General features: G+C 38.9%; 1 protein-coding gene and 1 long non-coding RNA gene across 4 annotated transcripts in view; both read left to right on the forward strand.

Moving 5' to 3' along the window:
* Nucleotides 1-1,645: 1,645 nt before the first annotated feature.
* On the forward strand, nucleotides 1,646-7,568 carry LOC130600435 (uncharacterized). The gene is made up of 3 exons (XR_008972455.1): nucleotides 1,646-2,201; nucleotides 3,339-3,432; nucleotides 7,370-7,568. It is a non-coding gene; the product is annotated as an uncharacterized LOC130600435 (long non-coding RNA).
* A 10,684-nt stretch (nucleotides 7,569-18,252) lies between these two features.
* Nucleotides 18,253-22,339, forward strand: part of CWC22 (CWC22 spliceosome associated protein homolog) — a 30,043-nt gene continuing 25,956 nt past the window's right edge. For 2 of the 3 annotated variants that reach the window (XM_057411652.1, XM_057411654.1), the window contains exons 1-3: nucleotides 18,253-18,337; nucleotides 18,811-18,922; nucleotides 21,549-21,616. In XM_057411652.1, coding sequence (XP_057267635.1) covers nucleotides 18,896-18,922; nucleotides 21,549-21,616 — 95 coding nt within the window. In that variant the 5' untranslated portion in view covers nucleotides 18,253-18,337; nucleotides 18,811-18,895. Of the gene's footprint in view, nucleotides 18,342-18,810; nucleotides 18,923-21,548; nucleotides 21,617-22,339 lie in introns of all 3 variants that reach the window. The other variant, XM_057411653.1, reaches the window with a different exon arrangement.

Below are 22,339 nucleotides of genomic sequence, written 5' to 3' on the forward strand. Positions count from 1 at the left end.
AGCAAGCCCAGCTGTCTATGCACTGGTTACTAGCTGAGGCTATGTCTTTGGTATGTTGGAATTGGGACCTGACTTACTATATATTTCACTAAAGACATTTTAGGGTATTTTTTAATTTAGTAAAAAAAAAAGAGATGATCCATGTTTTCCAAAGAATAGACATGTTTCCACACTCACGATGGTTGTTATTGACTGAAACATAATTCAGACAGCACTTGAGAAGAACTGACGGTCTGAAATCCCACCATTCCCTCAGTGGTGCACTGGTCCAATTTTAAATAGGTATTTCTGTTCCTGGTTTTATTCAGTTTTAAGATGCTACTCATTTTAGTCATCCCAGACCAAAAAGAAATGTTGTAAGTGTACAAGTCAATGCTGCTTGAAGAGAATGTATTGTAAAATTATCTCTGCGTCCTTTTTATACTATAAAAGTGCTGACAGCACTTTGATGTGGAAAGGATGAGATACAGTAATCTGAGTGGCTGCTATGAAAGGAATGACATGCTTTAAGCTGGAACTAAACAGAGGAACACACAGAGTAATGACAGCTTCACACATCTAATTTGATTCCTTCTTTGGGCCACAGTAGAATTATTAAACCACAGCCATCTGCTAATGAGCAGAGAGGCTTCTGAACAGAGGTCACTTTTTTCCCATGTATTGTAAAATTCACTCTACTCCAGTTATAAAACCATCCATTATCTTCTTCATTCCACAACATTTTCTCTTTGGTGAGTTTACTGTTACACAGAAATCAAATCAAGAAAGGGAAAAATTACTGCCTTCACTTGCAGTTGAAATTACTTCTAATTTGAAGTAGAAATTTCTCCTATAGATGGGGAAATTGGTTACAAATATTGCTAAAAAAAAAAAAAAAATCAACCCCAAAGCAACAGAAAAACAGATCTCCTCTCACAGACACACAGACTTCAACCAAATAACAGTTTCAAGCAGGAGTAACAACAGTACATACATGCTTGCAGATTGTTGCTCTACCAGCAAGTGATGGGCTGTGTGGTAACATATTTTGGTATTACCACCTCAAGCTGGCAAATATAGACTACAGTTGTCAGGGGCAAGAAATTTCAAGAGCAGCAGAACTATTTGCTGCACTGGGAAATGAAATGTTGTGCTCATTAATACACCTGTTCAAGCATCATATCTGACTGGGTTAATAATAAAAAGAACAAACTTCCAGTTAAAGGCAAATGCTGAATTTTAAATGGTAGAAAATAAATGCATCAAGTTATTTTTATGAGTGTTAGATAGTGAAACATTTACTAAAGCTCAGAAATCTGTCATTTTATTAATCAGAACAAAATCAATCCCCTGAACTGCAGGCAATGCACTGAATGTCCAGTGAAAAGGCACGCTGATTAGCAGTACTACAGCTTTCCTGTGCTTATATCAAGCACAAAACACAAGCAAATGATCTCGAAGTGTCTGTAACTAACACAAGGCACCTAAACCTTTAAAGAGTACTTGTTTAATTTTATCAGAGTAGAGTTTATTCTTCCACCCCTGAGATGCTCTGAGGCAATCAGACTGTAAAGTGTGGTGTCAAAGCTATATAAAAATCATAAAATAGTGATAAAGAAAGTAGATCTTTATTTTCATTTATTTGAGAAGCCAGTATAGACTTTAAAAGATTAGTTACATAGATGCATTTAACAGCTAAATTACAGCATGTTTCTTTTATTATTATTAGGGAATCTAATTAGTTGTAATTCTAATACAACAAGGAATAATTATTAGGTGCAGTGAGATAAAGAATGGACACACTCTGTGACCCAAAATCAGTTTGTAATTCCATGTAAAAATATTTAGTGAATGCGTAATGAAGCTGAGGAAAGCTGCAGTATCTAGACATCTCCTATGCAGAGAACAAAGCTATGTGCCACAGAGTTAAGCTTAATTTTGGTGCTGCCCCAATGACTGAGAACATAGTTTATTCTTTGTAAATTGGAATTATCTAGGAATGCTATGATTTAGTTCTTGTATGTGTGTTGTATAGCACTTTCTTATGCTTATCTTTGTTCACACAGATCTGTACAACTCAAATAACCACATTCTGACCTGCTGCATGTTTGATCTGAACAACATCATCTAGTTTACTGCACTATTGCTCTCGCACAGATCTTATCACATCACAAGCCTTTTACACCTATTTATCTTTCTTAAATGCTCTGCATAGAGTCCAGGTAGAGTTCAGAGTACTGGCTTTGACTTCTAAAGCTTTCAGTGACCTAGAATCTGGATGGAAATCACTGTTTTTAAATTGAGGTATACCTGAGAAAATTAGATCGCTCTGCTAAAGAGAGCTATTAGCTATTAGCAGGCTATTTTGGGAGACCATGCCTGCTATTTATATTTTCTCCTTCTGTGGTGGATGAAATCTTGAGCTGCTCCTGTGACAGATTAGTGAAAATTATTTAAAGCAATTATTTTCACAAGTACTTTTTAAAATTTCACTTATAAACTTCTACTTATGGCCAACCTATGTAACGGGATGGTGAGAAAGACATAGAATTACCCAAAATTCTGTTTGTGGTAAATGTTTTTCAGGGTTTAGACAATATTAGGGCATCAGGGTGGTGTAAGAAATATTGGAGGGGAAAAGACTTTTTTTTTGTGGATGAGGCAGCTGCCTTGAACCAGCAATGCGTAAAAAGGAGTGAGCAAAGCAAGGGCGGTCACCAGCTCAGCAAGTGGCAAAGGACCCTGCTGAAGCCAGAAGGTGTCTCAGCTGGGCAGTGGAAAATCAGCTGAAGTGCATGAATGTGTGAGTGACTTTCATAGCCTTGCACTTACACAACCCAAGCTCCTCAGTTCTGGTGTAAAATAGCCTGTATTGCTAAACATCACAGTATGCTGCAAAGCTCATCTGTCAGTGACTGTGGTATATGAGACTGATGAGAAGACTGCCAGGACAGGGAGTTTTTCCTTTACATTTCATGGATTTTAATTTGTCACTGCTGCACAGGGTAACTGCTGTGTGAGGCAGACACTGTTACCTTTCATTTTAAATTATTTTGAAATAGTTTTCATTGCTGTGGAGTTCATTGATAGTAATCCTTTTCTTGCTTTCCATTCTGGTAAGATCTGTTACCCCATAAGAAAACCAACCGTTATGGAGAAATGAGGGGTCATGCCCACTTCTCCTGGCTGTTCTTCTCACAAACCCAACCTCAGCCCATCAGCCACAATTCCCAGTCCTTTTGCCACTCCCAACAATGAGCTAATCAGAGGTAAATGTTTAGTGCCCATGCAAAACTTGTAGCATTGCTCTGATGTATACACCCTTTCATTTAACCATAAAAATTGCTACTTTTCTGTAGATAACTACATCAATATAGTATCAAGGAGTCAGATCGGAATGGGTATCATCTTTCCTGGGAAGATCCACAGTCCTAATTGTCCTGTCTGTATATGGTGAGTAATCTCATACAGTTTTGGATTATAATTAAATACAATTACAATGCTAGTTTGCAGACTGAAGCCAGTGATTAATTTTCCCCAACCCCCCCTTTTCTTTTCATTTTATTTACAATTCCTCTTGTGCTCTGTGGTGCTAATAGTACATTAAATTCAAGTCTGCACTGAATGTAATGATTAATGAAGGGTTGTTTCGTTTTTTTTTTTTCCAAGTGGCATCCTTTCCTGTTTTCAAGCTTTTTCTCTCTTACCCTTCCCCTCTCCCTCATGCTATCTCTTAATGTAAAGGCTAATGGACAGGTAAACTGGCATTTTTTTCCTTTCCGAATTTTTCTTCAAAAAATTTCTCCATTGAGGATGATGAATCTACTAGATGCTGTGATGATGATTCCTCAGTTTTTCAACAGTCATGATGCTGTCAACCAACTGTTGTGTATTACTCAGAAAAAGTAGTGATGACTCTCAACACTTTAAATATCTGCCCCTGTGAGATTTAGGGGCTATTCATGATTATTTTCATGTGTATTTCATGTAGTTTAGGAAAAATGCATAATAGGCTCATTATTTGTATTTTATAACTCTGTTGTAGCTAAAGTTCTTCCTGGTTTTCTCTTTGTTCTTCTTCACTTCATGCCATCTTTCTTCTCTGCTTATCCACACAAACAAACAAACAGTGCTTTCTGCTGCCTCCTGGACTGCTGCCCGCTGTCCTGATGTCAATCGGCAAAGGGCAAAACCAGCCCACCAATAAAGAAACTCACTAAGAAGCAGTGCTCTGCAGCCTTAGCAGACAGCGCATTCTCCCTTTCTTCAGAATACCAGCAAAGATGTCCTCTGCAGGCAGAGGTCTCCAAACATATTAAAAGAATTTAGTCGTTAAGTTAACTTTCTATTATTGGGCATAAAATATGAAAACCAAACCAAACTGCCTTTTGACTGTCCTTCAAACCAACATCTGTGGTTGCAATGCCTGGCAGATTTTTTATATTTAGGGATTAATATACTGGTGAACCATTAATTGACTTAATTTTCTTAAACTACCCCTTCCTAAATAAAGGCTCTTGGGGGCACTGTTTCATTACAAAAAGAAGAGAGAAAAGCTCAGAAAAATAAGATGCTTCTGTTCTTAGAATTTAATTTCCCACAGTGATACACAGTGATACTATAAAGCATGACACAGAAGTGATAGAAACATTATCAGTACATTTTGGAGCTATGAAAACTACTCAGTGTCAAAAATTAGTAACTCCATTAAAGGTAATTCATAACTGGAGCTGAAAAGCAGTGGAATAATATATTAGGGATGTTACAAAATTATTTCCAGAAGTAATAGCTATAGGTAGAAGGTAGGGGACAAAATCCACATTGTTGCTGACAACTGGTATGGAGGAAAACAACAGCTATTTGATTAGGTAGGGAAAAATTAAGAATATATTTTAATTTCTAGAGAGTCCATCCCTGAAAGAAGAAATTCTAAAAAACAATTAGAATTGTTTTTTTTATTAAAACATGAATTATTTAATGTCTTAATTGATTAACAAGACACTCATTATCCTATTTATCCTTACACAAGCACATTACCTATTCAGTGCTTCCAAAAACAGAACAAAAACCCTAACCATCCAATGCCTGCTAATGCATATTGGCAGAAACACACACCAAAAAGAAAATCAAATAAAGTTTTCATTCATGTCAAAACATTCATGTCAAAAAACAGGCTACCTTCAAATTTTAAGATTATATCAAATGAGATATTTTAAATTATGTCTATAAAGCAAAGGCAGTTTACAGCTGAGTCATGGCAGTTTTACAGGACAACTCATCCAAGTAAGAGTTAATGAACATGTTTTTATAAACATTAGTAACTTTATTCTTTTTTTTTACTTGTGCTCTTTTTTAGAACTACTAAATCTTAAGTGTACAGAACGGGGTGAGTATCTGTGCTTATTTCTAGCTCCGTTCATTGAGGAGGCTGTCTGTCCTTGCTTTAACCTACTTTCTCTGCTGAAGTCATTTTGCCTCATAAGCCCCATGGAGATTTGAGACACAAAGCCAGTTTATTTCTGCAGCAGTCCCATTTTGTTCAGAAATACTGCCAAAGGCTTATTTGGAAACCCTTCTCATAGGAAATAGGAACATTTGGTACTTTGCAAAGACCGTAAGGACTCAACTCAAAATAGAAAGTACAGCTGCCAACCGTAAGGTAAGTATACTGCCTCCCTTCAAATTTAACATCTGAGGAGACAGTCCATTAAAACCAAAAAATATTAATATTCATCAGGTATTAAAACATGGTGTGACTCTAAGTATTGATATGACTACTGGTTAATTGGTTGATAGTTATTATCTATGACATTTTCTGATACGGGCTTTACCACACATTCTGTAACAAAATGTTGAAGAAAATTACTATTTTTGTGTACACGTTTGTGCAGCATTTTATGCCTCAAAATGTAGAAGTCTTTTCACGGTGATCAAAAAGATGGGGCATTCACAACTGTATATTATACAAAAAAAAAATAAATAAAAAAAAAAAAAAAAAAAAAACAAATTTTTACAAATTTGTAATAAATTGAAAGATGTGTGGGTACACTGGACTGCCTCCTTTTAAGCAGGATGCAGAGATGATCGACAGAGTGTGCCACCTGGATCCAGACTGGTCTTTTGTGAATGATCTTCTTCATGACTTTGTGCTTTCAAAACAGAACATTGTTATTATTTTATATATTCCTCCCCACAGTGAGGATGAAATCTATCTGTCCGGAAGGGCTCCTGGAAGGCTGGCAGGTTTTTGTTGGTGTTAATTGCTGTCACAGTGTCCCCAGAATTTTCATGAAGTAGATATTGTACCAGGAGTAGGACAGCAAAGAAGTATAACCATACCCGCAGCTGAGCAGCTGAATTTCATCTCCTGAGGAGCTGAAAGTAACTGTGCATGGCCACAGTGGTGCAGGGAGAGGACAGTGGTTAGGATTAGAATTTAACCTTGCAGGGGAAAATAAGAAATCTCTTCCTTGACTGCAGTGGTCTTCTGCCCTTCAGAAGATCCTACCCATGTGATCATGCAGTCTGTTTCTGTTTAGGCCATACAGCAAATCTGTTCTGGTATTCCTATTAATATTTTTTATTTGTTATATATAGGAGGTCTTAATCAAAACAATAATGCAATTAGTTTGGCATTACTCCATTAGCTGTGCCATGGTGCTTGCAGGTCTTCTGATCTGCAGGCCATAACAATAACTAAATCATCAAATAACAATAAAGTATTCTATAAAGTTGCTATATCACAGCCCTTTGAAGAATTACAGCCATATGCCATAGGAAAACCGGTGACCATTTTTAGCACAAGCAACACCAAGATACAAATCACATCACACAGAGTCAGAGTTAATTAAGTCAGGCACCTACTGTTTGCCTATAGTTTGCAATAGCTGTTAATTTGAAGGTCTGCAATAGAGTTAAGGAAAGATAATTAGCAAATGCAGGATTTCATGACACAATGAATGCATTTCTAAAAGGGCTTGTTATGGTGACTTCTGCTCCCAGTGAAATTTTTGTCAATATACCATAGTAATTTAAAAGAAAAAAAAAATATGTTAAGAGATCTTACATCTGTTTCTAGGTAAAATGGAAAAAGGCCAAGAGGTCTTACAGTTGAATACACAATGTGCAAAACCACACTACTGCTGGTAAAACTGTCAAAGGAACACCAGTGTTTTGGCATTTGTTTTCATTATCTTGAACATGCCATTTTGCAAATTTCTGTAGAATTGTTTTTAACTATATGTATTTTAAAAGTGACAGAATCACTATATTTTGTTTGAAATTATACTGAATTACATATATGCTGTCACATGCTGTCAGGGTCACACCAAAATCATTTTCATACACTTAGTGCATCTCTATTTATTAACTGAAATATCTTATTTTCTAGACTGAAGTGCTAACTCTTCCATTACACCAGCTTTTTCCACCAGCATAAGTTTTGATCTAAGAGGAAAAAAACAAGTCTTCTGGGTAGGACTAAGGAACAATTGCTATGACATGAACTACGACTAAAAGGATCCTTAGATCATTTTCACCCTGAACACAAATATTGATCTCACATAGTGAAAAGCTGCTCTTTAGTATGACTAAAATATGTCATAGAATCATAGAATAGAATCACAGAATAGTTAGGGTTGGAAAGGACCTTAAGATCATCTAGTTTCAACCCCCTCTGCCATGGGCAGGGACATCTCACACTAAACCATGTCACCCAAGGCTCTGTCCAACCTGGCCTTGAATACCTCCACTTCCAAGAAAACAATATCGGCACCACATTTTGTACAAAACCCAGTACTGCAACACTAATTGGCTATTTTAGAGGAATTAAATATTTTAATATTATTAAATATGCTTAAGTATAGAATTTGTTACCTTTCTTGTCACTCTCCTGCTTTTATTTTTTTCAATTATGGTACTGTTTTGCATATAATAAAGTTCTTTGTGAAATGCTTCAGGGGGTCTTCCCAGCATTGTTATGTGTTTAAACTCTGAATAAAATATTTTCAAACAACCTTGTAACTTTTTTAGTCTCTGTTAAGATGAACTCGTATAGCCAGATGTACTGCAAGATCCAGGAGCTCCAAGTGGTGCTCAATGTCCTACCAATATCTGGATGTTCTATCCCGACACCAGGACCATAAGTTTTGTCAAGAAACTGAAGAAATTCAGAAGAAATAATTAATACACACATTTTTCAGGTCCACTAAACATAGGGCAAACTATATATAATCAGATCCTTTCCAGTATATTATGATATACCATCTACCCTGATGTATTTATGCTGTTATCTCACAAGATTCATTGTAAGCACTCACTAGCTCCAGACAGTACCTTTCCCTCTGAATTGCAGAAGACATGAAAGATGAGTCCAACACGCCAAATGCCAGTTTAGTAGTTAAGAAATAGGTATCAGTAACGAGTGGCATCCCTCAGGGACCGGTGTTGGGACCGGTCTTGTTTAACATCTTTGTCGCTGACATGGACAGTGGGATTGAGTGCGCCCTCAGCAAGTTTGCCAATGACACCAAGCTGTGTGGTTCAGTTGATACGCTGGAGGGAAGGAATGCCATCCAGAAGGACCTCGACACGCTTGTAAGGTTGGCTGATGCCAACCTCATGAGGTTTAACCATGCCAAGTGCAAGGTCCTACACTTGGGTCGGAGCAATCCCAGGCACAGCTACAGGTTGGGCAGAGAAGAGATTCAGAGCAGCCCTGCGGAGAAGGACTTGGGGGTGTTGGTTGATGAGAAAATGAACATGAGCCGGCTTCAGTGTGCACTTGCAGCCCAGAAAGCCAACCATATCCTGGGCTGCATTAAAAGGAGTGTGACCAGCAGGTCGAAGGAGGTGATCCTGCCCCTCTATTCTGCTCCTGTGAGACCTCACCTGGAGTATTGTGTGCAGTTCTGGTGTCCTCAACATGAAAAGGACACGGAACTGTTGGCACAAGTCCAGAGGAGGAGCACGAGGATGATCAGGGGACTGGAGCACCTCCTGTATGAAGACAGGCTGAGAAAGTTGGGGCTGTTCAGCCTGGAGAAGAGAAGGCTATGTTGAGACTTCATAGCAGCCTTCCAGTATCTGAAGGGGGCCTATAGGGATGCTGGGGAGGGACTCTTCATTAGAGACTGTAGTGACAGGACAAGGGGTAATGGGTTAAAACTTAAACAGGGGAAGTTTAGATTGGATATAAGAAGGAAATTCTTTCCTGTTAGGGTGGTGAGGCACTGGAATAGGTTGCCCAGGGAGGTTGTGAATGCTCCATCCCTGGCAGTGTTCAAGGTCAGGTTGGACGAGGCCTTGGGTGATATGATTTAGCGTAAGGTGTCCCTGCCCACGGCAGAGGGGTTGGAACTAGATGATCTTAAGGTCCTTTCCAACCCTAATGATTCTATGATTCTATGATCCTAACTTATTCTTCAGTTAAAGGTTTGAGTGGCTGCTTCTGCTCGATAAAATAGTCATAAAAATACAACAGAAAAGTGACAGAAAGGACAGGGGAGTTTTTTGTGTTTTGTTTTGTTCTGTTTTGTTTTCTTTTAACTTGTGAAACATAAACTATGGGAAGAACATATTTCCCATTTCTAGCTTGGAAAAGCAAAGTTGAAGAATCTAGCCATTTTTAGAAACATGTAACCACTAAATCATTGATCCTTAATGCAGGACAAAATTTAGGTGGAATTTCCAGTATGGATGGAATATTCTTGTTTCTGGTATCTTTACAGTCATGTTCCCTTTCTAGTTGAAGAGTAAAATTTGAGTAAAATTATAGATCAAGATTTCAGTAAGAGAAGGATTACATCAAATAAACTTTGCACGCTTAGCAAAAATTGTGGACACAAGCTCCCTAACCCCTAACTAGCACATTACCCAACACAGTCACTGGTTTGATGCAGGTAGGCCAAAAGGCAAGTGCATTCATCATACCCTGTCCTTCAGTTTCTGGGCACAAACCCATCTGCTGGCACTGAACATCATGTCCCCATGAGTAAAAAAGGACTTTTTCATGCCAAGCTGCATTTCCTGTGTCCTCCTTTTCTGAATAATATGCTTAGTCTGTGTATTACTTTAAGGGTGGAAGGTGCCTGAAAGGACAGGAATTGTTTCCCATCGCAGAAGCTGGTTGGAGAAGAGCATTGCCACAAAATAAAAGAAAATCTTAGCATACAGACTAGGCTCCTGCTTTAAACAGGAGCTGAGCAGATTTTTGACTACTATGAGAAACAGCTGAGAGACTGTCATTAAAAATAATAGAAAACATATGTGATGTGTTTTCACACAGTGGAGAATGTGTCAATGTTCCACATGCAATCATCCCTACCCACTGAGCTCATGGGGATAGCTTTGCTTTGATGAGGTAGCAAAACCAGCTAGGAGTCTGCTAGCACTGTCTTGAGAAAAATAAGATTTGGGACGGAGTGTCACAAATGTTACTCTTGTAAGGTACCAAGTTACTATTGTAAATCTGTGATCTTCTAGCATTTATTAAAATGTAACGGTGATGGGACTTCATAGCATAGCTATTAGGTCCCCCTGAAAGTGTGGTGCATACATGATGTAAAAGCTTTCTTCTTTCTTTCCCTTTCTCTCACATGTTGCTTCTTAACACCCTGTCGCAACATTACTGATGCTTCAAAAAAAGGTAGCAGAAGGGGTTGCATGATCATGTCCCACTAACAAACGAGTTCAGCTGTGTTGTCTCAGACCTCCTTTGCTGGCTGGGCTCAGCTTGCTTATCTGACCTGATACTGAAACCGCAGCCCTGGCTGTGATTTCTTGTCTCAGCTGAGGTGTGGAGCAATATCCTATGGCTGATGCACTTTAACAGCATCTGGAAATACAGTTTGAGCCTTGCACAGAAATTTAATTCTACAGCATGCCAGACTCCATCATTCTGTGGTTAATTAAGCAATATTAACTGCAGAGTAACAGCTACTAAAATAAAGTATTGGAGCAGCTATGGTGTTTTTTTCAAAAGTATTAGATACTTTCAGTGAGCTTCTAGATAGAAACCTTTACTGCTCATTTGTAGAAGACTGGGAATTGATGGAGCTACAGATGCTTATTCCAGGAGAGGTGCCAGTCCAGTGGATGATTTTGTAACTTGTATCATTTCAAACACAATGACAAAAACTGCCATGGGAAAACAACATTACTAAAACTATGTTTCCTGTGGTTTACTAATGGAGTATTCATGCACAACATTAAGCTGATGAATATGAATTTGTTGGACATATTATCCTTTCTCCCTTTCTGCAGTTTTCAAAGACTGCAATTATGGTTGTTTTAATTGCTATTAGTCTCAGTTGAATTGTCACTGCTTTCAACACTTTCAGTGTGCAGAAATTTATATTTTAAATTTGCCTTATCTGAAGGCACAACTTCTCATGTTGATTTAATTTTGTATGAATTGGGTGTTACTGTATTTTAAGGTCTGATCTACCATTGTACTCACTTAAGAAAAAAAGAAGGATTCTATGTTAATTACTGCTGTCCTAAATATACATAAAGCTACTTGCCATAAGTTAATTTGGATACCAGAAGTGATGTGATCCTGCTAGCCAATCCGTAACACTGTGTTAACCTAATGAAACAAGTCGTATCAGATAGCACAGATTTCTACTTAGTGTGGCTATATTGTTTCTGGTACCAGAACTAGCTCATTTAGAGTTAACTTACCTCATTCACGTCCATTTCACTTGCACTGTGCAGTAGACATGCCTTGAGGTAACTCAGAAATACATATAAACCCATACAAAAGTAGTCTCCAAAGACCTATAATTAGAACACTCTCATGCATTTTCTTCCAGATGTGTTTGTTTAATAATATTCATTAGTTACTCTTGCTTTTATGCATTTTACTGGAACTGGGGGAGTCAAGTTTCAGTACGGGGTTGAACAGAGTCCTGCCACACTCAGACTGATTCCACTAGGTGCTGTTACCTGGCGACCTGCTCTTTGCATGTGGAGGGCAGCTCTGTGAGGTCACTGGGGTTACTCATGCATATATGTAGGACTGATGATTGAGTATATGTGATGATTGAGTGTATGTTTCTTCAGGGTTTTTTGTTTGTTTGGTTTTGGTTTTTAATTTGTTTTCTTGAGGGGCGGGTTTGCTTTGCTTTTTGGGTTTGGGTTTTTCTTTTTTCCCCAGACTCCAAAATCATGCTCCATTCCAATTGCATGAATTTACTTCAGACTGAGCTAGAGATACAAAATCCTAGCCATCTCTTACATTTACAGACTAGCTGCATGGCTCCTGCAGGGTGATTGGGATTGCTGCAGTTAGATGCTTCATATACCACAAGCACAGAGACTTGAGTGTTTTCCAGACAATTAAGACACCCCACAAGCTCAACAAGAAGCTGTGCAAGACACACCGAGCAAGAAGATAAACCCAAATTCCTCCTACTCTCTAGAAGTCAGAAACCACAGTTATGGCTCTACCTCAGACTACATATATTTAGGGTCTTGAGCTGTACTTGAATATGCACTGCTACCTACTCCTTAAAGCATTCACCCAAAGACAGGCTTCAGACAGGCACATATTTTTACCTTCACAGAATTAAACTTACATCTCTTAAAGCCCATGTTGCCAAACCAAAACTAGACCCACTATAAAACTGAAGGTATTCTTCATTCACCATGATGAAGAATAAAATGTAAGGGTTACACAATGCAGAAAAAGGACTGCAAGACAAGCAGACCAGAGAAGAAATGAGCAGAAGGGAGCTTCATTCATAATACAATAGTAAAAGCATTAACTTAAAAAAGGAGAAACGGAAAACCTCACTTCACTACTTCTATTCAGTTTAAACTGCCCTTTCCCTTTCTTATTCAATGATTCCCACCTTCCCAGCCCCTCCTCAGCTTTCCACATTTAAGGAGAGAAGAGTGTAACTTATGTAACCCTGTGTTATTCAGCTTTCAAAACACACATTTATTTCTCAGAGGTAATAAGTTGTCTCCTGGTGAAGGCACCTCAAAGCAATCTATTTATTTCCTCTCCCTGGCCTCAGGCTCCCTCTGAGGGGAACGCTCAGCTGTCCATGTTTGCTTTCTCCCTGGGCATTTGGAGGGACAGCCTGAGTGATGGTACGTGCACCATCAGCCACAGGATGTCCTTCTCATGAGCTGCTGCTGCCGCATTGGTGCCATATGCCTTTTTATTTCATGACACCTGTTTACACAGTGTGAGTCAGGAAAAGGATTACTTTCACAGCAGAATGAGAAACCATAGAGCATTCAGGGCCAGGCGATGCTGTTTGCACAGGGTTCACAGAAAGCATTTAACAATTTATATTGTCAGAACCTGTATAACCATCCAGACACATGCTGCTTTCAGTCTCATGTCTAAGCACCACAGTTGCAAACCAGTTTGAAAGCCAACGAAATCAAATTCTATAGCTAAAACTTAGTGATAAGCAGAAAAAAATTATGCACTTTTCCCTATTATTATTACTTAACATGTCCTATTCCTGTATTTATATTGATTAGGGATTTCTTGCTTTATTGAATTTTCCTCTTAGTATTGCAAAGTAAATAAGAGAGTTGCCTTTTATGACTTTGTAAGTACAAATAGCTATTATCTCTGGAGTGCAGAATATTTATACCTGGTATGGTGCACAATTCTGTGATAGCACAACTGGCCTTTTGAAAAGTTTGAGAACAGGTTTGTACTCATTTTGTTAACACTTAAGTGTTGGGGAGCAAAGACTGGTAGTGTAGTTTAAGCCAAAGAAGTTTTGAGTTAAGGTGCTCCACAGCATACTCAGTGTTGTCAGTCATGGCATGATGATACTTTTTTCACTCTTCTGTAGTATCAGAGTCTTGGACTGAGGAGCAGCGCAGACATTTTAAATCTTAATAGCTAAGTCTTCAACTGCTGCACCAGATTAACCTGATTTAGCCTGTCAATGTTTTGGGTTTTTTTTGAACACTGAGGATTCAAGCTTGTAATACTTGTTGCAGTTAAAGTAGTCTTACAGGTGTGTTACATGATGTGACAAAACACATGTTACACGATGTGAGAAAAAGACTGTAATACTCAGTAGAGAAAAAGTTGATTCAAGAACCTAGGGAAAAAAAAAAGAAAAAGAACTCGTAGCATTTTCATTCTTTGAGGACGTTTTACTAAATTCAGCTGACAGCTTTAAAAATTAACATTGCCAGCAAAAAATATATACAAAATCAACTAGAAAAATTAATTATATTGTATTCATATAATTTCATCCACAAAAGAAAAAAAACAACCAATCAAACAAAAAACAACACCAAAAAACAACCAACCAATAAACCAAAAAAACGCCAAAACCTGAACACAAAACCTGTGATCAAATATAAGCTAGATCTGACACACACCCCCAAGTACACCTGAGGAAGCTGCACTTTCTACATTGTTCTACTAAAGGGTTATCTGAATAGCAAGGAAGATTTGGAATTAGCCCAATGTATCACAGCAAGTAATTAGCAAAACTGGAAAAACAACTCTGGAGTCCTGAACAGAAATTATACAGTAAAGGAGAAAGCAAGCACAGCCAGGAATGTGGTATCATTAAGGAACAGAGGAATATGTAACTTAAGAAAATTTAGTAAAGAAGGAGGGGAAAAGGCAAGTTGTTTTCCTGAGCACATTATCAAAAACAAGCCTTTATAAAGCAGGAAAATGGATTTCTGTTTGAGCAAAACCAGAAAGTATGTAGTGTCCTTCTGCCTTCATGAAGCAGTTAATTGAAAGATTAGCTAGAAAAACTACCAGTCATCTACTCTAGAGTGCTGAGAGGACTACTTACAGGAGAAGTATTTGTGTTTTGAATATAGCTCTCATTACTACCACTGACCTGACTGAAACAGAGAAGTGCATGAACAAAAGAAAAGCTAAGAGGCAGCATCATTTTAAGAATGCTAAGAACAGATGATAGGGGAACCAAAAAAAAAACCACTGGGGTTTCATAATAATATGTAGAAACCATCATTTGATTATGTACTTCATCTCTTCTCCACATATTTTGTAAGCCAAACAAGCCAAACAGGTATGTTTGTAGAAGCCAGTATTAATTCACAAAGCACCAGTGACAATGGACCCTTAATGGCACCTACGTACCTTTGCAAAATGAAATGCTGGATCTGAATTTTAACTAAAAGTGGTATGACTCCATGAAAGTTATCATGATTAAAGTGCTTTCCTGTATTTGCATCAAAAAATCCCAGCCTTTTACTTATTAATGCATACTCAATGTGAGCACAAATGCTGGGAAGAAATGGTTCTTTTAAATTACTGCATTTCAGAACATCTGGTTACATGATGTAATGTCCTAATGTCACTGGTAATGATCTGCATGACAGAACCTGGTGGTAGAATCAAGCCTTATTTCAAGTGAAGCATAATTACTGTAATATTTGCAAGCTATATAACTAAGACTGCCCTTAGAAAATATGCAAGTCAAACATTAAATTAAAAATCCCCAAGCAATTAAGCAATAAGTCAAAGTCATCACAATAAGCCCATGCTGTTTACAAGCTCACAGATGTTAGGCCCCAGCTCTGCAAATTCACCAGCCCCACACTTCAAGCAAGATGTGATACAGAGGATGTTGTTGATTTTGCAAAGCAATCCACAGGGCACAGTGAGAAAGTGTTTTGCATCACTGGGATTTAAAAACATTTTGTTTCAGTACAAATAGCCTTATCCCAAGGGAATTCTCACGAAACAAATACGATATTTCCATATTGATGAGAATGAACAAAATGTGAAGTGTTAAACATGTAAGTACAACTAAATTTTTAATGCTTTCATCTAGTGCTCTATATGCATGTAGTTAATCAATGACAAGTCTTTCAGAACATGTACAAATTAAAGTTCCCTTGTTATTAAGAGTAGCAAATATCCCCATGCTTCCCGTAACCACCTTTTCTAATCAACATCTTAATCCTCCAAAAGCAGAAACCTTCTATCATTTCCACAATGAGAACAGACTCACATGGGTATACATCAAGCGCTAACAGAAGAACAAGACTGCTGAATAATAAAGGAAACAAATCAGTGTCCTGAAAGGGCATTTAAAAAACAGTAGCTGTTCCAGCAATTGTATGTAATCATGAGCTGTTGTGAACAAGAAGAAAATCCTGGGATGCCTGACACTAAATCATTTTTAGAAAGTAGCAAGAAGATACTGAGAGCTGTGCTTTCCAGAAAAGTGTGGAGCTTAAAATTTGTAGCCTAACCAATAAATATTACAGAATAAGTCAATAGATTTCCAGTACTCTCCAGTACTTCGGCATTGAAGGGATTATCCTCAAAAATAACCACTGAATAGGACTTTTACTTTACATAGAACTTTGTGTCATAAATTTCAAAATATAGCTTTTTTATTATGATGAAACATCTTCATTTTGCTTTCTTAGTTCATTATCTTGATTTCACTGTTTATTCCATACTTTGAGGTAAATTGAATTAGCTAGTTTTCTGCAAAGTTTCAATAACATTTTCCTATTATTTCAGGTAATAATGCATGTTTTTTCCTACGCTGTTGTCTGGTGTGTGAGACTGGCCACCATCGCAACACAAAGAAGACATTAAGACCTTATATCCTTCGTAGTCATTCTGCACTTGAAGTGAGTGATTCAGCTATCTGGTCTTCTTGCTTTACAAAATGCAAGGACTTTGCAGGTTTTAGAACCTTACTTACTCAGATTGGCTCACCAACCTATAGGACCAAGGCATCAGGGCTGCATAATATGTGGTAGAGGAAGGCTACAGGACCCTAGGCACAACCAGGAGTCACCCAGCTTCTGGCCCCAGACCTGGACTCCTGGGCTGCCTGGGGGCTTGAGACAGGGCAAGGACTCTACAGTACTGTGGAAGTACCTCCCTCTTTGACAGCTACTTAGTTGTGAGAAAGGAGCCATTTTTCCACTAACACAGTCAGAGGGTGCAGTTCTCACAGGAGGGCAAGGGGGAACAGGAATAAAACATGTAAAATTACATGCTTTCTTTTCCCATTTCTTGCAGGGATGCTGCAGGCAAATACCTGTCACTCACATGAAACAATCTTATGGATTGGTCTGTGAATACCATAGCTCAGCAAATTTCAGCTGTGAGACGAACGCAGGGAAGGGGTTAGCAGATAACACCATAACTGTGGTTGTGAGTCAGTGTAAGGCTAACATACACTCAAAGCTCATCAGAATCCTCTGCAGTTGATGTGTTTCTGCCTTGTTTGAAAGGCAGGATTATAAGTATTGTTTTTCCAGCATTGCTCCCACCTTATTGCCACCTTCTTCCCCTCAACAAGTACAGTGTCCCACTACACGTGCACACACATGGACTTCATGTGGACACTGGTGGGTGCAGCACAACAGAACTGCCACATGGCTCAGTTACAGATGTCCCTGCAGGAGCCATCTGGCTCTTGGCTGAATTAACACCTTTCTGACCGTGATGTGCTGTGTCCTCAAAGAGTTTATTTTCATTATCTTGCAAGAGGTGAAAATGAACCATAATCATTTTAAGACCTTACATAGCATTTTTTGTCCTTTTGTTTTGTTTTCCCTCCCTATGACTTTAATGACTTTCCACAAGCCAGACAAATTTGTGCCCCTAAAAAGCCACAGGCTCTGTGTTAGTGTTAATTGGTGGTGCTCAATTACTCCAGACTTTCAGAGGCCAAAATGCCCCCTGTGGTAAACAGGTATCCTAACAGCATTTTAACACCGATCATAGTGTCATGTATTATGTGTGTCCTAGACATACTTCAAGTAACCTGTGTGACAGCAAGCGTGCACTGCAGGTGTTAAGGCACCAGTGTACTGAACTCAGTAAATTCACTGAGATGCTGGAAGACTTCCTGTTCGTATAGGACTTGACTGCTCGTTAGCCGTTACCTGTATTTCAGACGGGGCCCTTGTACATTTGGTAGCAATGGGGTTGTTTTTCCGAGACGCCTTCACCTAAGAAGGCAGCACTAGGGAAGCGCAGGCTGAACAGAAAGGAGCAATACACCTGCTACAGAACTATAGTCAGGAGTCACTCTACCAACTTATGTCCCTCTGGCTTGTAGTTTTGGTGTTTTGTTTTGCTCTCCCCTACAACAACCACTAAAACCATTTTAATTCTAAATAACAAACTGAAACGAAACTGAACGGACAAAGCCGGTGAACAGCTCCTAGAACACCCCGCCGACCGCAAGATGGCGGCTACCGCCGAACTACGCTTCCCGTCGTGCACCGGTGCCCGGGCTGCCGGAAGCTCGTTCTTCCTCACGCAGGCAACAGAACTACCGCCGGCTGCGCGCGCGCGCTGTGCGCCGATGTGCTCCGGAAGTGAAGGTGCTGTGGCCGTGTGCAGTGGCGGGTGGTAGGTGCGGAGTTAGCTGGGCCGGGGGCGGTGGGTGGCAGCGGCCCCGCTGGCAGGGCGGCGGGGGGCTTTTCTCCCTTCCCACCTTACCCCCGGGAACGCGGGGAGCCCCCGGGCACGGCCCGCCGCCCCGCCTCGTGCGCCCATGGGTTGGGTGGTTGGGACTTGCCCTCGGAAGTCGCGGCTCAGCAGCGGGCGTTTACGCAGCCCGGCGGAGAGCTCGGTGGCGAGCCGGGACCGGGCGTCGTGTGGCTGTGCCCGTGGACAGGGCATCGGCCTCCCGGCTACTGTTCTGCAGCCGTTCTCTCCTGAGACAGGTGCTGTGTAGCAGTAAGAGGCCTGGCCAGGGTTGGGGGAAGTGTTTGTTTTGGTTTAAGGAGTTACGCAAGCGTAGCTTTAAAGAGCAAATTAAAAGAGCAAGTTCCGGCACCTCGTGCAATGAAAACCTTTTTATTGTCTTCTGCGTGTTATAGATGAAATGTTTTTTGTATGCTGAACTCCAGCTTGGATTGTCTCATTGCTGCATATTGAGAGCTTCGTAAAAAGTAGGAAGTCAAGATGAAGAGCAGGGTTACACAAGTAAATGTAAGTGTTTTTAAATCGTAGTGTTTTCTCATTCTCTTATTACGGGTGATTATGGTTGTAGTTGATGCTATAGTAAATAAACCTCCTAGGATTTAAAGCGGACAATATCCATAATTGACAGCAGCTGTTTACATGAGAAATAGTTCTATGAAGTCAGTGAATTACAGCTGTTTCTGGCACTTGTTATCCCAACAATACAACTTCTGAGCACTATTAGCATATAGTGATAAAGTAATAGGGAAAAAGTGGCTGAGTGATGAGTCAGCAGAGAACATAAGCATGTGGAGGAATGGGAAAAAGAGGTGTTGAAAAATTAATCATGTTAAAATGAAAAGATAGGAAATAGCAATTAATGTGGCAACTGTATTTCTTATTGTGAAAGCTAAACTTTGTTTCCCTTTTAAAAGCCATATGACACGCTTCTGAATGGTTGGGATTAATTTTTTTAGGAATGCAAGGAGAAAATATTGGCTTTAAAATTACTGGCCTAAAATGATGGTTTAGAAGTACAATGTTTGTAAAGTACTCTTTAAGTTTGGCGCAGGTTAGCAGAGCAATACCATGTCTCAAATCTTTGGTATTTCTCTGCCTGTTTCTAGAGTTTGACCCTGCATAGGCTTCTTCACTCTTTTGGTTCCAAGTTTTCTGATTGAAGTGGATTTTAATAGAGATGCCTGAGTGATCATTTGGTATCTTCTCAATATCTTCCCAGTCTGGTGGTTACGGTAGTGCTTCCTCATTTGTCAAAATCAGTCAGCAAAAGCAGCTATTTGGACACTTCGACTTAATCATTTTGATAAAAATGGACAAGGAAGAAGACTGTGACTTGTGGAAGAAAGCCTGGTCACAAAGAGCTAAGGGTGACAAGTTCTTCAGCAAACAGCTGCTTTTGCAATGGGGCATGATAACTGCCAAATACAGAGGCATCCTTAACATTGCTTTATTTCTGTGAACGCTTCTCTTTTGGAGTCTGCTTGGGCAAAGGCAGATGACGTAGCAATCATGAGAGTAGATCATGCTGAAAAGACCCGCTTCTTCCCATCTGCTAAATATTGTTTGAATACAGTAACTCTTCTGTGTGTTTCAAAGATTTTTGTTCCCACTTTCGTGGAAGCTTAGGGTACAGTCTTGCATTACATTATTTTTTGTGAAAAACAAAAACCAAACCAGCAACTTAAGGACCTTTTTAACCTGGACTGATTTCAGTGATCTGCTGTATGGTGTAGTGCCACAAATGAGTATTGAAAGGGAAAGAAAACCTTGTTGAAAACATGTGAATTTGTTATACTAGCTTTGCCATCAAAGACAATGTGACTCTGGAATTAAATTGTCAGATAGACATTACTTTGCTAGGGATGCATGCTCCCACTAAATGGTGCAATGTATTTGTTTTGTACTGTTGTCTTGATTCAGGTACGCCAACACTGGGAATATCTTTTAACGTGGTGTAGAAATTTACTCCAGGGAAGATGATATTCTAGGATATGTTATAATGGCCTCAAAAAAATAAATATATACTTGCATATATGTACATACACTCCAATCTGAGTGATGGCAAGTCAGCCTCATCAGTCTGTTGATAGGATGATGCTCATGATTGTTGTGTTGCTATTATTACTTTAGGAAGCTTCCATTAATGTTGGTTTTACTTACACAGCTCATTATACGCGTGCCATATAGTAAAGGCACACTTGCCATGTAGTAAGGAGTAGCTTGCCATGTTGCTCCTAATTACAGTTTGGCGATCATTGTGTGTAACTGTCCATCAGGGTCAGCTTGTGACCAAGATGTCATTGTTTTCAACTAACCAACAGTTTTAACTGGTTCATTGGTGAAGAAAAAACTAGCGTGCTAGCATGTTGAATGATACAGTGCCATTTCAACAGATGAGAGGAGTATTTCAGCAAAAAAGTTCAAAGTGCATAAGCAAGTCCTTGTGTTGAGTTTCAGCATCAGGGTGGAGTGTTACCTACTTCACAGCTGATCACTGGCTGATAACACGAAATCATGCTTCTGAAAAATCATAAATAATATTTTAAGGGGAAAAAGGACCTTTACAATTAAAGTATAGAGGTTATAGCTATATAACGTCTATACTCCACCAAAGTAATTTTGAAGCATCTTGATGAGGTGTCTTTGTATGTGTGTTGTAGATGCTGTCATGTTCCGATTTTTGTGTATAATTCCATACTTCTACAGGTCATGGTTCACTCCACAGAACTATTTTAAGTGTTTATCACTTAAATGATCCTGTAAACTTACATTTTATATCTAGAATTAAGTTTGCTTCCAGGATCTGTCAAGTGGAACAGTGTAACTTAGATGTTTATAATGAATGAAACTAGGAATGACTCATAAGAAAGTAAGTCATGGTTAGTAAAAAGGAGGAATTCAAGGATAAATCCTGCAGCATCCTGTAGGAGGGAGTCCAGCTGCTTAACTACTTGTCGCTTTAGAGCCAGCTGTCCGTGTCTTAACTGACTGCCGTTAGCTTTATTTGATGGCCCTTCTTGTAAAGGAGTAGAGAACTGAAGACATGATATGCTTTGATCTCAATATATATGTGCTCATGGTTATTAATGTATAATGTTTGGGCTGATTTTTTTTTTTCCCCTGTTTTTTAAAGCATGGTTCCAGTTATGAAAAGAAGGAAAACTACAGTTCACACCAAAGGAGTCAGTCTCCAGAGGACAGGTAGAATGATTAATTCTTACACCATACAATTTTGTGTGTATACCTCATGTATATAGTTAGATAAAGAAACAAAACCTTCACTTTTGTGTATTACTATAACTGAGCAGTGAAAAGTAAGTGTAAATTTAATAAAATATTTGCATGTTGATATAGCAGTAAATAAAGATGTGGTTTTAGTTTTTTTTTTTAATCTTTAAAATCTTTTTTTAAATCTTAAAAAACAAAAATCCTTAGCATTCAGTTAAATTGTCACGGGAATGTGACAATTTGAAAGTGGCAATTAGATGCCAGCTTTTTGCTTGGACTCACATATTGCTGATTCTGTAGTTGTCACTTTAGAGCAAGATTATTGATGCTAGTAGGAGATGGTAGAGTGCACTTCAGTTGATATTTCTCCAAGGCATAAGATGAACTGTTACCAGTTTACCTTTAATTTCACATTTTAATTGGAATAAAACCTCTTGTACTAAGGAATGTGTGGTGCTGAATTTACCTTTGGTATTTGATGTTATTACCACTTGGCTTTAAGTTCTAGGGGGAGCTTCTTTTTACTGTGCTTCTTTGCTTTTTGATTATTTTTTGCTGACAGCAAGTTACTATGGAAGGAGCATCTTCTATCTGAATGGTGCTTAAACTGAAACTCAGGTTGCAGAATTGTAACGGTTCTGTATTGTAACATTATATTGCAAGTAGATATTAATAGCATTCCTTGTCAAAGCCTAT

Source organism: Pezoporus wallicus, unplaced genomic scaffold (genome assembly GCF_028554395.1).
Source record: "Pezoporus wallicus isolate ANWC-B61680 ecotype Strahan unplaced genomic scaffold, APGP_CSIRO_Pwel_v1 contig_6732, whole genome shotgun sequence".
NCBI classification, from domain to species: Eukaryota; Metazoa; Chordata; class Aves; order Psittaciformes; family Psittacidae; genus Pezoporus; species Pezoporus wallicus.